The following is a 12428-nucleotide window of genomic DNA, read 5'->3' as shown; positions in this document are numbered from 1 at the left end:
TGATTATCTGCAAAACTGGGAAAGTCTTGAATAGAGATTTTTAAAAATGTTCTATATAAAAGGGTTTTTAATATGTAAATGTTAAAATGCAACAGCATTTATATATATCAGGATATCCAGCAAAGAATATAAAAGAAATCTGGTAAATATTTTATTTTCAAATGACATAATTTGCCAAATATCTCAGCATTTTTGGCATTAAAGGTAATTAAAAGTAGGCCTTTATACTTTGTATAAAGGAAGCATAACTAAAACCAGCATAAACTAGAAAAGCTGATATATTGATAACTGTGAACTTGTAGAATCATAGAATCGCATGGTTGGAAAGGATCTTGGAGGGACATAGTCCAACCCTCTGCCCAAAGCAAGAATCCTTGTACCATCTTGGGAAAATGGTTGTCCAATCTTTTTTTTTGAAAACCTCTAGCTATGGACCATCCATAATTCTGGGAGGCAAGCTGTTCCATTGCTTAATAGTTATTAGTATCAGAAAATTCCCTTATTTCTAGGTTGGATTTCTCTCTGACTGAATAATGGAATAATGGATGGAAACTGAACAAGGAGAGATTTAACCTGGAAATAAGGAGAAACTTTCTGACAATGAGAACAATCAACCAATGGAAGAGCTTGCCCTCGGAAGTTGTGGGAGCATCATCACTTGAGACTTTCAAGAAGAGATTGAACTCCCATCTGTCAGAAATGGTGTAGGGTCTCTTGCTTGGGCAGGGGGTTGGACTAGATGACTTACAAGGTCCCTTCTAACTCTGATTATCTGTTTTCTGTTTTCTGATGAGCATCCACCCATTGCTTCTTGTCTTACTTGCAGATGCTATGAGAAATACATTGATTCTATATTCCCAGTGGCAATCCTTCAAGTATTGGCTACATCGTGGCTCCCCACCATCTATGAAGAAAGGGTCTTCATAGGAATAAGCCTCCAGATTCTTGATCATATTTGCTTCTCTTCTCTGCACTCTTTCTAGAGCTTTGTCATATTTTCTGAATTATGATGACCAGATCTGAACACAATATTCCAAATGTGGCATCACCAGTGTAATATAGAATGATGCTATCACTTCCCTTGATCTTGATATTCTTTTTTGTTGATGTATACATCCTCACTTTTTGAACAGGCACAATCACATTTAAATAACTTGTCAGTCACCAATTGCTAGTTTATTTTTACAGTTTTTTAGGGTTAAAAAGTAACCTGGGAATCTCAATGTTTTTCATGTAAATATCAAATCATCTTATTTCAGGGATAATTGGAATGAATTCATGTACCAAGTTGTTACTGTATGAAAATAATCTATAGTGAAGGAAGAAGTAACTTAGATGTTCTTCATCAATTATTATAATGCACGTTTTCTTATTATCTCCCATTTTCTAAATATTTTATCTTTTCTCCACAATATCATGAGCTGTTACGTGAAAATGTCCAAATCTTGTGAGATCTCATAAGAGTGCAATGCTTTAATGTAGCCTATGAAAGTGTTGTTGTTGTTTTTTCTGCAGTTGCATGGTTTTGTTTTGATATATTTTTAATTTTTAAAATTTAAAGAAGTTTTCTCCATATTTAAAATAAATATAATGGATTTTTATTTTTTCAGAAAGTACTCTGAGAGTTATTGGATTAATTATTAAAAAATGACATGTGGCAATCACAACAAATGAACAGAGGGTAACAAGAGATTTGTACAATAATGTTTTAGCAGGAGAGTAAAGTAGGGAAGAGTACAGTAATTGGTCATCTCCAGGGACTAGGCAACAAGATAAGTTAACTACTGGAACGGGTGATGGATGTGGGAAGAGCCATCGTGTGTTAGGGTGTGCCAAATTTTTCAATTTTCAATTTCCAAACATTAAGAGTGCTCAAAGCTTGTGATATGCCTTGAGGATTGTAAAGGTATTTTGCGTACTTTAATATAATTTAAAAGATAATTTAGATTTATGTAGATGTAAGGTAGCACAGTGGTTAGAATGCAGTACTGCAGGCTACTTCTGCTCATCACCGGCTGCTAGCAGTTTGGCAGTTCGGGTCTCAGAGTTTCAAGGTTGAGTCAGCCTTCCATCCTTCTGAGCTCAGGAAAATGAGGACCCAGATTGTTAGGGCAATATGCTGACTCTGTAAACCGCTTAGAGAGTGCTGTAAAGCACTTTGAAGTGGTATATAAGTTTAAATGCTATTGCTGTAGCTAAGTGCTAACAACATAAATATAACTTTTTAACATTTTGTTTGTTTCAAGGTATCATGTTTTTATGCAAATATTGTGATGGATTATATCATTTTTATTGTGATGTCATCATGATCTTGGGGAAAGAATAGAATAGAATAACAGAGTTGGAAGGGACCTTGGAGGTCTTCTAGTCCAACATCTGATATCTATTCCATCTTAGATATCAGACTGAAATCAAGGAGAAACAAGAAAAGTATGTTATCCTGATCGAGTGCAGGACCATTTAGAGACATCAAGTTGAAGTTTTTAGATTCATGTGGCATTAGGAAGCATTGGGAGAAAGTCAAACTTGTATAAGAGCAGGCTTTAAAGTGAAGTAGAGACAGGCTGCTGCTGTATAACATGAAAAATATGGTAGAACTGTGCTTCCCTAGAGGAAAGATGACAGATGCTGGGCAGCATCCAGTTAGAAAGGTGTGGATATTTCAAGAAATACTACAAGGGGTAAGTACTGGAGTTGTCACATCAATCAAACAAAACAAAACAAAAAGACAAATATAGCACGAACAATATTTGAGAGAGGGCATATGTATAGTTATTTCTCTGCTAGTACTGGAAAGCTCCAAATCAAGAACTAAGAATTCTAATTTATGAATGCAAATTTTTGTGCCAGGAGATGGAAGACTACAATGGGGAAAGTGTTGCTAATATATAAAACTAACATGGAGGGGGGGAACTAACTTCCTCCATAGAATAACTATAGGTGGCAATATCTGTACACAAACGTAAATTAGATCTAGAGATATATTGTCATCCACTGATTAAAGTATCAAGGACAATTGTGAGATGTTGAATGAAATCAGGAGTACAAATAACTTATTTTAATAATTGGAGGTTTCACATAGATAATTTCACATACATTATGCCTTAGTCATGACAAAGAAAAAAAAAATCTCTGAATAACTTAAATTAATGTGCTTTAGAAGAATTGGGTTTTGGAACTTACCAGACAAGAATTATCTTTAAATTAACTCCTAAGAAGTGACCAAGATGTAACCATTATGAAAACAATAGAAAATGGTGATTATGATACTATTACTATTTAGGATGTATACAAATGTATGACAGTCTTACACAAATCACATTTCGCTACAAAAGAAGAAACCATTCATAATGAGAAGATTGATGAAAAAGAGACTGCAAAGAAATGTCCACAGAGACAAATCTCTTCACAGTATCGGAAGCTTATTTTAAACCACTTAAATTGGTTTATTAATCTCTGGAAAAGGGTCGAATGTTGGGAAATGTGGAAGCACAGAAAGGATTACTAGCAGCAGGGTGGGTGAACTTACATGCAGTGGTGAAGACTGCATTGAAAAACCAATTTAGGAACATATTGTCCTGAAAAATATCTATGTGATCAATAAAGACATTGACTTGATGGCACATAATCAACCAACCAACCAACAACCAACCAACCAAGATTCAACAAAAATATATTCCACAGTTTAAGACAAACTATGACTAATTTAATATAAACCAACATGGTTTTCTATAATGTTCAGGAAGCTATAAAACCCAAGAAGCTTTTCTGCAAGAAATGGAAAGTCTGTTGTTATGAGAAGGACAAAAGGACATAAAATAATATATGGGGGCAAAGTGTAAAGTTGTACTAAGGAAATAATAATAAAATAATTTAAGAAGCATACCATAGAAAGAGAGACCATCTGGTAAGAACTTATTTAAATATATTCAAATTAAAAAGTAGCAGGGAAAGAGGTTGGGCTGTTGAATTGCTAGATGACAAAGGACTGAAAGAAATGAAGATTGCAGAGAATTGCACTGAAATTCTCTTTATTACAGAAAACAGTGGATAGATATCTAAGCTTGAGAGCCACAGAGATTACCTTGGAGAAACTATGTGATGAGAGATAGCAAGCTTGACAGGAAGAAGACGTTAGAAAGAAATCCAAACTAGCTCTCTTAACTGTCTTGAGTAAAAGAAGCATGGGGGAAAATGTTGTCAAGTTTTCAAGATTTTAGTTAGTACAGCCTATACCAATAAAATACAGCTCCAGAAAGTTGTCTGTTTTGTGACCTGACCTATCACATAGAGCTGACATCAAGCCTATACTGACTTTCTAGGGGAAAGTGGGGTAAATTAGAGTAATTGAAGCAAACCGAAGAGAAGTTAGCTTGAACACCCTTAGATTAATTTTCCCACACTTTATATTTTCTGTATTTCTGTTTTTGTGGTTTTTCTTTTGTTTTATTGTACTGTATATTGTTATAGAAGCAATGGCAAACTACTGAAAAGCTTGCCAAGAAAAATGCAGGGATTTGTCCAAACAGTTTCTGACAACTGAACAGAATTGAATGGAATTGTTACTTATTAAATATGATTTATGTGCTGAATGAGAGCTTATAATAATCAAAACAATCAATGCAATTGTCTTCCATTTCAATTTAAAGCCGTGTTTCAAAAAACCATAACATTAACTAATGATTTGGGAAAATATAATGACAGATTCTTTATTCTATCTGGCAAATGAACTATAAATATCCTTGGCAAATGTAGGTTAGAAACACTGAGAATTGCCTTATACCAAATCATATCGATATACACATACAGTATTTATATTCTATTCTGATTAATTGCTTTTTTTCAGAGAGATAGTTCATGATGTTAGCAATTTTAAGATGTGTAGACTTCAACTCCCAGCATTCTTCAGCCAGCAAATTGCTTTGGGAATTCTGGGAGTCTATACTTCTTAAAGTTGCAAGGTTGAGAAAAACTTCTCCAGGGACTCAAAAGAAGGCCATTCAGTAGACTTTCTTACTATCTTTTGCTGTCGGACACAAAATATAGACTCTATTTCTGGAGTAAAATGTCCAGTCATCTTGCAAGAGACCTTTTATAGATGAAATGAAATAGGTGAGACAGGAACCATTTGTAATATTTTCATAGAAATCTAATACTGACATAAAAATGCTTAAGAAAGCATTTTATTTTACAAAAGAGAATGGATGCTACTATACTACTGGATAAATTATGAAGAGCCTCTGTAATATGTTGATTTATGCAGAGAGAAAGCAGCTCTGGGAAATGCATTTAACAAGTAATCCTTAAATAGTGCTATTAGATTCAGCACCCATAAATTCTAATTTAGAGTATAAAACATAATGGACATAAAACCATTATATTCAGCCATCTGGGTTTGATGGATAATTTTACATTTATTTGAAGCATATATAATTAACTCTCTATGTTTATTATTTTAATAATGGCATGTATGTATGTATGTATATATATATATATTAGTTTGTAAAGTAAATATATTAAATATAATCATAATTTGTTTTCTATATTTATAATGTATGCCTACTCAGCAGCAAATCCTATCTGTATAATGGAACTTACTCCTGGAAAAAGATGCACTGAACTGTATTTCACTTGTCTGAATGATGAGCAGAGGGTTGGAAGACCTCCAAGCTCTATTCTGATTGATAGATTGTATCCTTTTATACAGTTAACTATTGGATTTTTGTGCCTTTTGAAAAAGCACTGTTGGGATTATATAATTAATATTTGTTAAATGTTTGTCTGTTTGTAAATATTTATATCATTACTTTCCTTTGAGGTTCCTACTTCCTCCTGCCAGTTTTCCTCACAATACTGTTTGAGAAGGACCAGAATTTAGTCTTTCCAGCCTTTCCTTCACCATTCCACAATACTGGTTAGAAAACTATTGTTTTATATATATATGATAACATAGATAGAAAATAATATTGTATCCCAAAAACATTTTCCAGAGGTGTATCTATTAATTGTTTTCAGCAGAAGCAATGGAGTCTTGTAGTAATCTTTAAAATGAAAAAAAATATAATTTTATGTGTATGTGTTCATAAATACACAATTCAGCTTGAAAGGCCAGAGAAGCACCTGCATACACACACATATATACAGGGAAGGCATCTGAACCACTTTATTCCTGAATATATGCATTTTTATATTTGCCTTTCTAAATGTAATATTTGTATCGGCACGTTTTCCATTTTTTCTTACTACAACTTTCTCATAAATATATTTTCCTGTGCACTGCTTTGATTAGAAAGTTTTGTCACAATATTCAGAAAAATATGGATTTGAGATATAATTGTGTTTCATTTGTGGATTAAACTGAGACTGAATTAGATATGACTACATATAATGCTAATACTTTTCTATACTAATCCTAGCCCGTAATATCTTTTTATTTAGAAAAGCAATGGCATTTTTATTGGGGACTGCAAGAACCTTTATCAGGTTGAACAAAATAATTAAATTTATTGAGGGAATTATGATTTTATCATAAGCCTCCACTAAGAAAATTCCAGTGAAAATCATTGCATAAAGCCCAGTAACTGGTAATACAAGCAATACAGAATAGTTGCAATCAAATAACTCCTTTGGATGTGTGTTTTTTAAAATGTATTTTTCTTATGTTTTCAGTTGTTGCTTTACAGTAAATAAATACAAAGCTATATTAGTTTATACATTATGTGGACTTGTTAGCAAGCTTGATTTTAAAAAATCCTTACCATTCGATTGATGCGGACAAAGTCTTCAGGCTTCTTGGCCCAAGGGGGAAGCTCAACATCATTCACAATAATTTCATCTTCCCTGGCTCCAAAATTATATCCATTACTGTTGACAAACATTTCTGGCAGATAGTAAAACTCTGGAATTAGTTCCTGTTTACAAAAGAAACAAGCTTTATTATTTATCATGCAAAATCTGCAGTTTTTTGCACAGACAAAATTATTCAAGAAATCTTATACTGTTGCATTTAATTTTGAAGTTCAACTTTCTTACATGACTTGCTACATTACATTTGTATTTTTAAAACATCTTAAGTAATTTCTCTATTAATAGATTAAAATACTATGTTCCGGTCTATCAACAGTCTTGATTGGTGGACACAGTTCTAAGGACTTGGGAAATCTTTTTCTTAACTTTCAAAAGGAGAAAAAAGAGGCCTTCTATAACTATACACAAAACAATTACACCCTTATTATCAGTTAAAAACAGCCACATTGTGAGATTTAGTATGCCAGAAACCAGATCATGCATACAAGCAAAGCCCCATCTGTGGGATGTAGGTAGCACACCAAACAACATCCTCTGTGGTCCACAGAAAACCAATGTCTATGGAACCAGTCCCTGGTGCCCAAAAGGTTGGTTTAATAGGACATATCATGGGATTACCAATAACTAATCATGTATAACAAACCCTATCTCATTTTTTGGTAGTGGCTTTAACAAAGCACTCAACCCTCTCTTCTGAACCAAAAATCATCCTATTTGGTAAAAAAAAAAAATCATCCTATGAAGAGGGCTAGTAATCACAACCCCCATTCTCGAAATCCAATGCCAGGGGAAGATAGTAAAGACTCTTCCATTACCCCAGAGATGGATAATGGATAAGCATAAATATTAAGTGCTAAGGCATGCATGTAAGGTTATGGCCCAAGCTCCAGACTGAGATGAAAGAGGGAATGCAAGAACAGACAAGCCTTCTTCCCTTGCTTTGAGTTCCAATTCATCCCCTCTCCCTACAAAGGAAGACAACCTTATAGATACCACTGATATTTGGGGGATCTTTGGCTTATGTGGATATTTTATGTGAAGTTGATGAATCCAAGAAACCTGAATATCAGCAGCAGCATCTCCTAACGTGTCAGAATAGACATTTCAGTCAATCATATTTTTGAATCTTCCCTGTCAGAGTCTGGAATTTAAAACATTTTCCATTCCATTTTGAACTCTTTTCTGTTTCACAACATATGGTTGTCCAGCTTTCACTTGGAAATTATCTATGATTACCAGACTATTTTGACTGTTGGAAGCTAATTCTAATACTCAAATAGAATCTGCATTCCTGTATTCCATGTCTTTTATTTCAGGTGATATTTTTCTATACAATATTTGATATTTTAAAAAATGCTAGATCTCCCCAGTTTCCAGGCTAAACATGTGAATTCCTGCAGCCCTCTCTTCAGAGGACTTGGTTTTCAATTTCCCGATCATCCACACCATCCTTCTCTTGCACATGTTCCACTTTTACTGTATCTTTCTTAAAATGTGGTGCACACAGACAGATAGAATATTTGTGGATTCAAAATTGAATTAAATAATTTCTTAACAATAACCTTTCATATTTTACGTGGCTAATAGAACAGTATACATTCCTGAAAATAAGCCTTTATGTCGATTTTTCTAAGGAACTATCCTGTTATTTCTTGGCTTCTTGTACAGCATTAATATGGCTTTTTATTGCCATTCTATTCTGTAGTATATAACTTTTACATATTATATAATGTTTTGCTTTGCTATCATTTTGAATTTTATTTGGAGAATTGTAGAAGCTTCTAAAATAAATAAACTCAATAATTTTATCTAATTTTTTAAGTTGTCACCTTTCTTCCACTATAGAGTAAGAGAACGCAAAATTGTAATGTTTAATAAGCAGCTACTTTTCAAGTGACATTTTTATTAAAGAATTACAAAGATTCAAAAAATAAAAAGGATAAAATATTATAATAGACATTTTATGTCTTTAAATACTTTTTATTTTATTCATTTATTCATATTTTATTTATCAAATGTATATGGCCAACTTTATATGATCAATTTTAAATGTTTGGCCAACTTTCTATTATCAATTTTAAATGTTTTCTCTAGTTTATTTTACCAACTCTGTTACAATCTCAAAGTACTATTACTAGTGTTACTTGTGCCTTATGTCTTTGAATTAAAGAGAGGAAATTAAGTACATTTTCCAATTTATAAATTTGAGATTCATTCAATCTATGAAAAATTAGGCAATTTTATGTGCAGAAATGAAACTCAATGCAGATATTTTCCCTTAATATATTTCCATTAAATATTCAGGCCTCCATTCTCTTTATTCTTTTCTCTCCCATACTCAAGTTGTTCCCCTGGTAACCATTATTTTAATAATCACCTTGGCTGATTCAGTTATAAGAATGCCAATTCCCCGTATTAATTTACAATATGTCACTTTAATGACATCTTGTTCTAGCAATCTTTTCTGATTTGCACAGACTTGTCCAAGAACAATATGTTTAAGCGGCATTCAAAAGTGAGTTTTTGAACATTATACTTTTGCACTTTAGAGCGGTGTCTTTCCAAAGTAACATTACACTACAGTTTCTTTACTCTATAAAGCACCTTTATAAGTATATTTTAAATTATACTTCTTAATGCAAGGTACTCTATCATACTAATGTACCAATTAGGGCAGTATGTGTCTTTTGTTCCTAATTAATTTTCTGATTTTGAAAATCAAAATTAACATCCAAATTCATATGCTATGGTTTTTTATGAAAATGGGTAGGTGTAAACTTAGTCTTGAAATTTAAGGGAATCAGGCCAGTATACTACAACTGAAGTCTGCAACAAACTTTTTTGCTGTTTTGCAAAAGGCAAATAGGTCATTCAGTTTATATCAGGATATCAAACTACCATGGTTTAAAGAAAAACATGGTTTCATATACAATATCCAAAACTGTTAAGGTATTGCTGTAACTGTCTACAGAAAAAGAAATACAGTACATAAGCCAAAAGAAAATTCACATTTACCCTGGAATTGTTTGTCTCCAAATTTAAAATCATAATTTAAATTTATAAAACATTTCATGTAATATAATATTGAAATAATTAACTAGATGACCTATGAATCTATTTAATCAACTGCTTGGGTTTTTGTTGGTGATAGGCAATCACAAGGTTCCCAAATCTTGAATTCAAATAGAGTACTTTGCTTCAACACAAACTTTGATAGCTATTGAAATAGCAGTTTGTCCTATGTTATATAAGATACATGATAGCCTTTCTGGAAATCTATAATAATGGAAACCTCCATTAAAAATATAATAATAGTGGAAACATCTTTATCTTTTCTCATTGCATGAGAAGAGAGAAGGAGATATATGGGGCACACATCTACTTGTTCTTAAAATAACAAGTCATGATTGGATTGGATAATATATATGTCATTTCCTTTTCAAACACAGAAACATATAATTTAAATAAATTGGTTGTGAGTATTCCCCAAATGGAAGATCCAAGCAGTTTAATTAGCTTTAATTGTAATTATATTTTATTTTATTGAGTGAATACTTCATGAAGGCCCCTGATCAATATTAAGGAGGAAAATGAGTCATACTTTAGGATTAACATTCATTAGACTTTTATATATTCAACATATACATATAACATGATGTTGATTGTAAGGTTGTGGCGGTTAACAGAAGCTGTGTGTGTGTGTGTGTGTGTGTGTGTGTGTATGGAGAACGGAAAAGAGCAAAATTTAATAGTAATTTAACTTTTTTTTAGTAATTTAATAGAACTTTATGTATTCTGAAATTGTTAAACTATGTTTGAAAAATGTATTAAAGATTTATACATAGATCAGAGAACTAAGTTTATAGTGTTTGTAATAAACCATTTCAAAATAATATATTATATGCAGCTTTTGCCTGGGTAAATAGTCTTCAAAACTAGATGGATGCTTTCATGTTAGTATTTACTTAATATATTTAGAGTGAATGTTAGTGGAAAAAAATAGATGGCTAACAAATATTCCTGATAAGAAAATGTTGCATTTTGTCTTTCTGAAAGGACTGAGATATTAAATCAAAATTTTGTGCCAACCACCACTTTTTACAAGTTGTGAACAAAAAAGTGATTTCAGCCTCCAGAAATATGCATAGATTCTCCTCTCCAAACATTATTCTTCTATTTTATATAACAACAAAATATGTTGTTTATTCTTCATTCAAAAATAAGTGCATTAAATGCACATATTGCTATTGATCATAGCAGGTGAAAAACCATCACTTCCACGCTATGCTAATTATATATCAAAGGACATAGATTTCCAATGGAATCCAAACAATAAAAGAACCCAGTAATAGTTTTATGAGTTTACCTTTCTTTTGTTCAACCAATTATTCTTACCTCCTAAGTCAAAACAGAAATTCAATATACAGTATAAATAATGTAATTCCTAGTAGCATTAGTATGAATACGTTCCTAACGTATAGAATATGTTTCTAAAGTTTAGAAACAATTCTAGCAATATACATTTAAAAAAACCTAAAAGGAGTTTACAATAAGTATAAACAATTTCAATATATTTTCTGATTTCAAGCAAGCATATAATGATACAATTGAATGAATAAAGATATTTATAATTTTTTTAAAAAATGTTGCATATGTAATAAGTATATATTTTTATGGGATTTCTAGGCTCCTAATTGAAAATCAGGCAAAGACCTTATTTTTTTAATATAAAGCAAGAATCATGGTTTTTATAGTACAATAAACACTTATAAAATCCATTTATGCAAGAATGAGTGCATGGTAATACTTCAAAAAGCATCTTTGTTCTCTAGTTTTTTCCATGTATTATGTAGATATAAGTTTAATCTAATGTGTATTGTTGCATAATATCCTGAGGCACAATGTGGTAAAAGCTAAGGCTTACACAAAACATACATTTTAAATGTATCTTGTCATTAATGCTTTATTAATTGCCCTAGGCGATGGAAAACTCATGCTAGAAAAGCTATAACAATATAACACTTTAAGGTCACATCCAATCTTGCTGTGTTTATGGAATGGGCCAAATATTGAGTTAACAGCAGGAAAGAACAATTTATTGGGCTTTTCTCCATTCTGTGATTATTTGATTATAAATTGGGATAGGATTATTTATTTATTTTGTCAGGAACAAAAGATCTTTCAATAGCTCAAATATTGGGAAAGCTTGTATTCATCACTGTATGCAAAACAGGCATTTAAAAATGATGATACCAATACAACTTTCTTTTCTGTGTTATGTGAAATGCAACCTCCTCCTCCCACACCCCCATTTTGCATTTGTAGCATGTAACCATACTGACAGCCACCCAATTATTAGTACATAGAAAATATTTTTCTTACTTTGACATCTGAAGTGTCTCGTTGGCTATTTCTCCATGATCTTGCCACTGAAGAAAAAGTTCGATCTGGATGATCAAATTTACCATCATTTGCATTGAGGAAGAAAGTTGTAAAAGGCTCCTACCATTAAAAAATGACACAATGTACTTGTAAGAATTCTGCAAATATTATATATCATTAAATGCAGTTTCAAATGTAAGTTCGGTAGTTTGGTTGAGTTTTAATAAGGGAAAATCTCT

General features: G+C 32.0%; 1 protein-coding gene across 2 annotated transcripts in view; it reads right to left on the bottom strand.

Moving 5' to 3' along the window:
- Window positions 1-12428, bottom strand: part of LOC148125269 (neurobeachin-like) — a 178710-nt gene that overhangs the window by 42499 nt on the left and 123783 nt on the right. For both annotated transcript variants that reach the window (XM_087937243.1, XM_087937244.1), the window contains exons 10-11: window positions 12190-12309; window positions 6759-6911 (exon numbers count right to left, since the gene is read on the bottom strand). In XM_087937243.1, the coding sequence (XP_087793369.1) occupies window positions 6759-6911; window positions 12190-12309 (273 nt within the window). The remainder of the gene's footprint in view (window positions 1-6758; window positions 6912-12189; window positions 12310-12428) is intronic.

This window comes from Pseudonaja textilis, chromosome 7, assembly GCF_049901715.1.
Source record: "Pseudonaja textilis isolate UNSWEBS1 chromosome 7, rPseTex1.2, whole genome shotgun sequence".
Lineage (NCBI taxonomy): Eukaryota > Metazoa > Chordata > Lepidosauria > Squamata > Elapidae > Pseudonaja > Pseudonaja textilis.
This window is presented reverse-complemented; position numbering and strand designations above follow the sequence as displayed.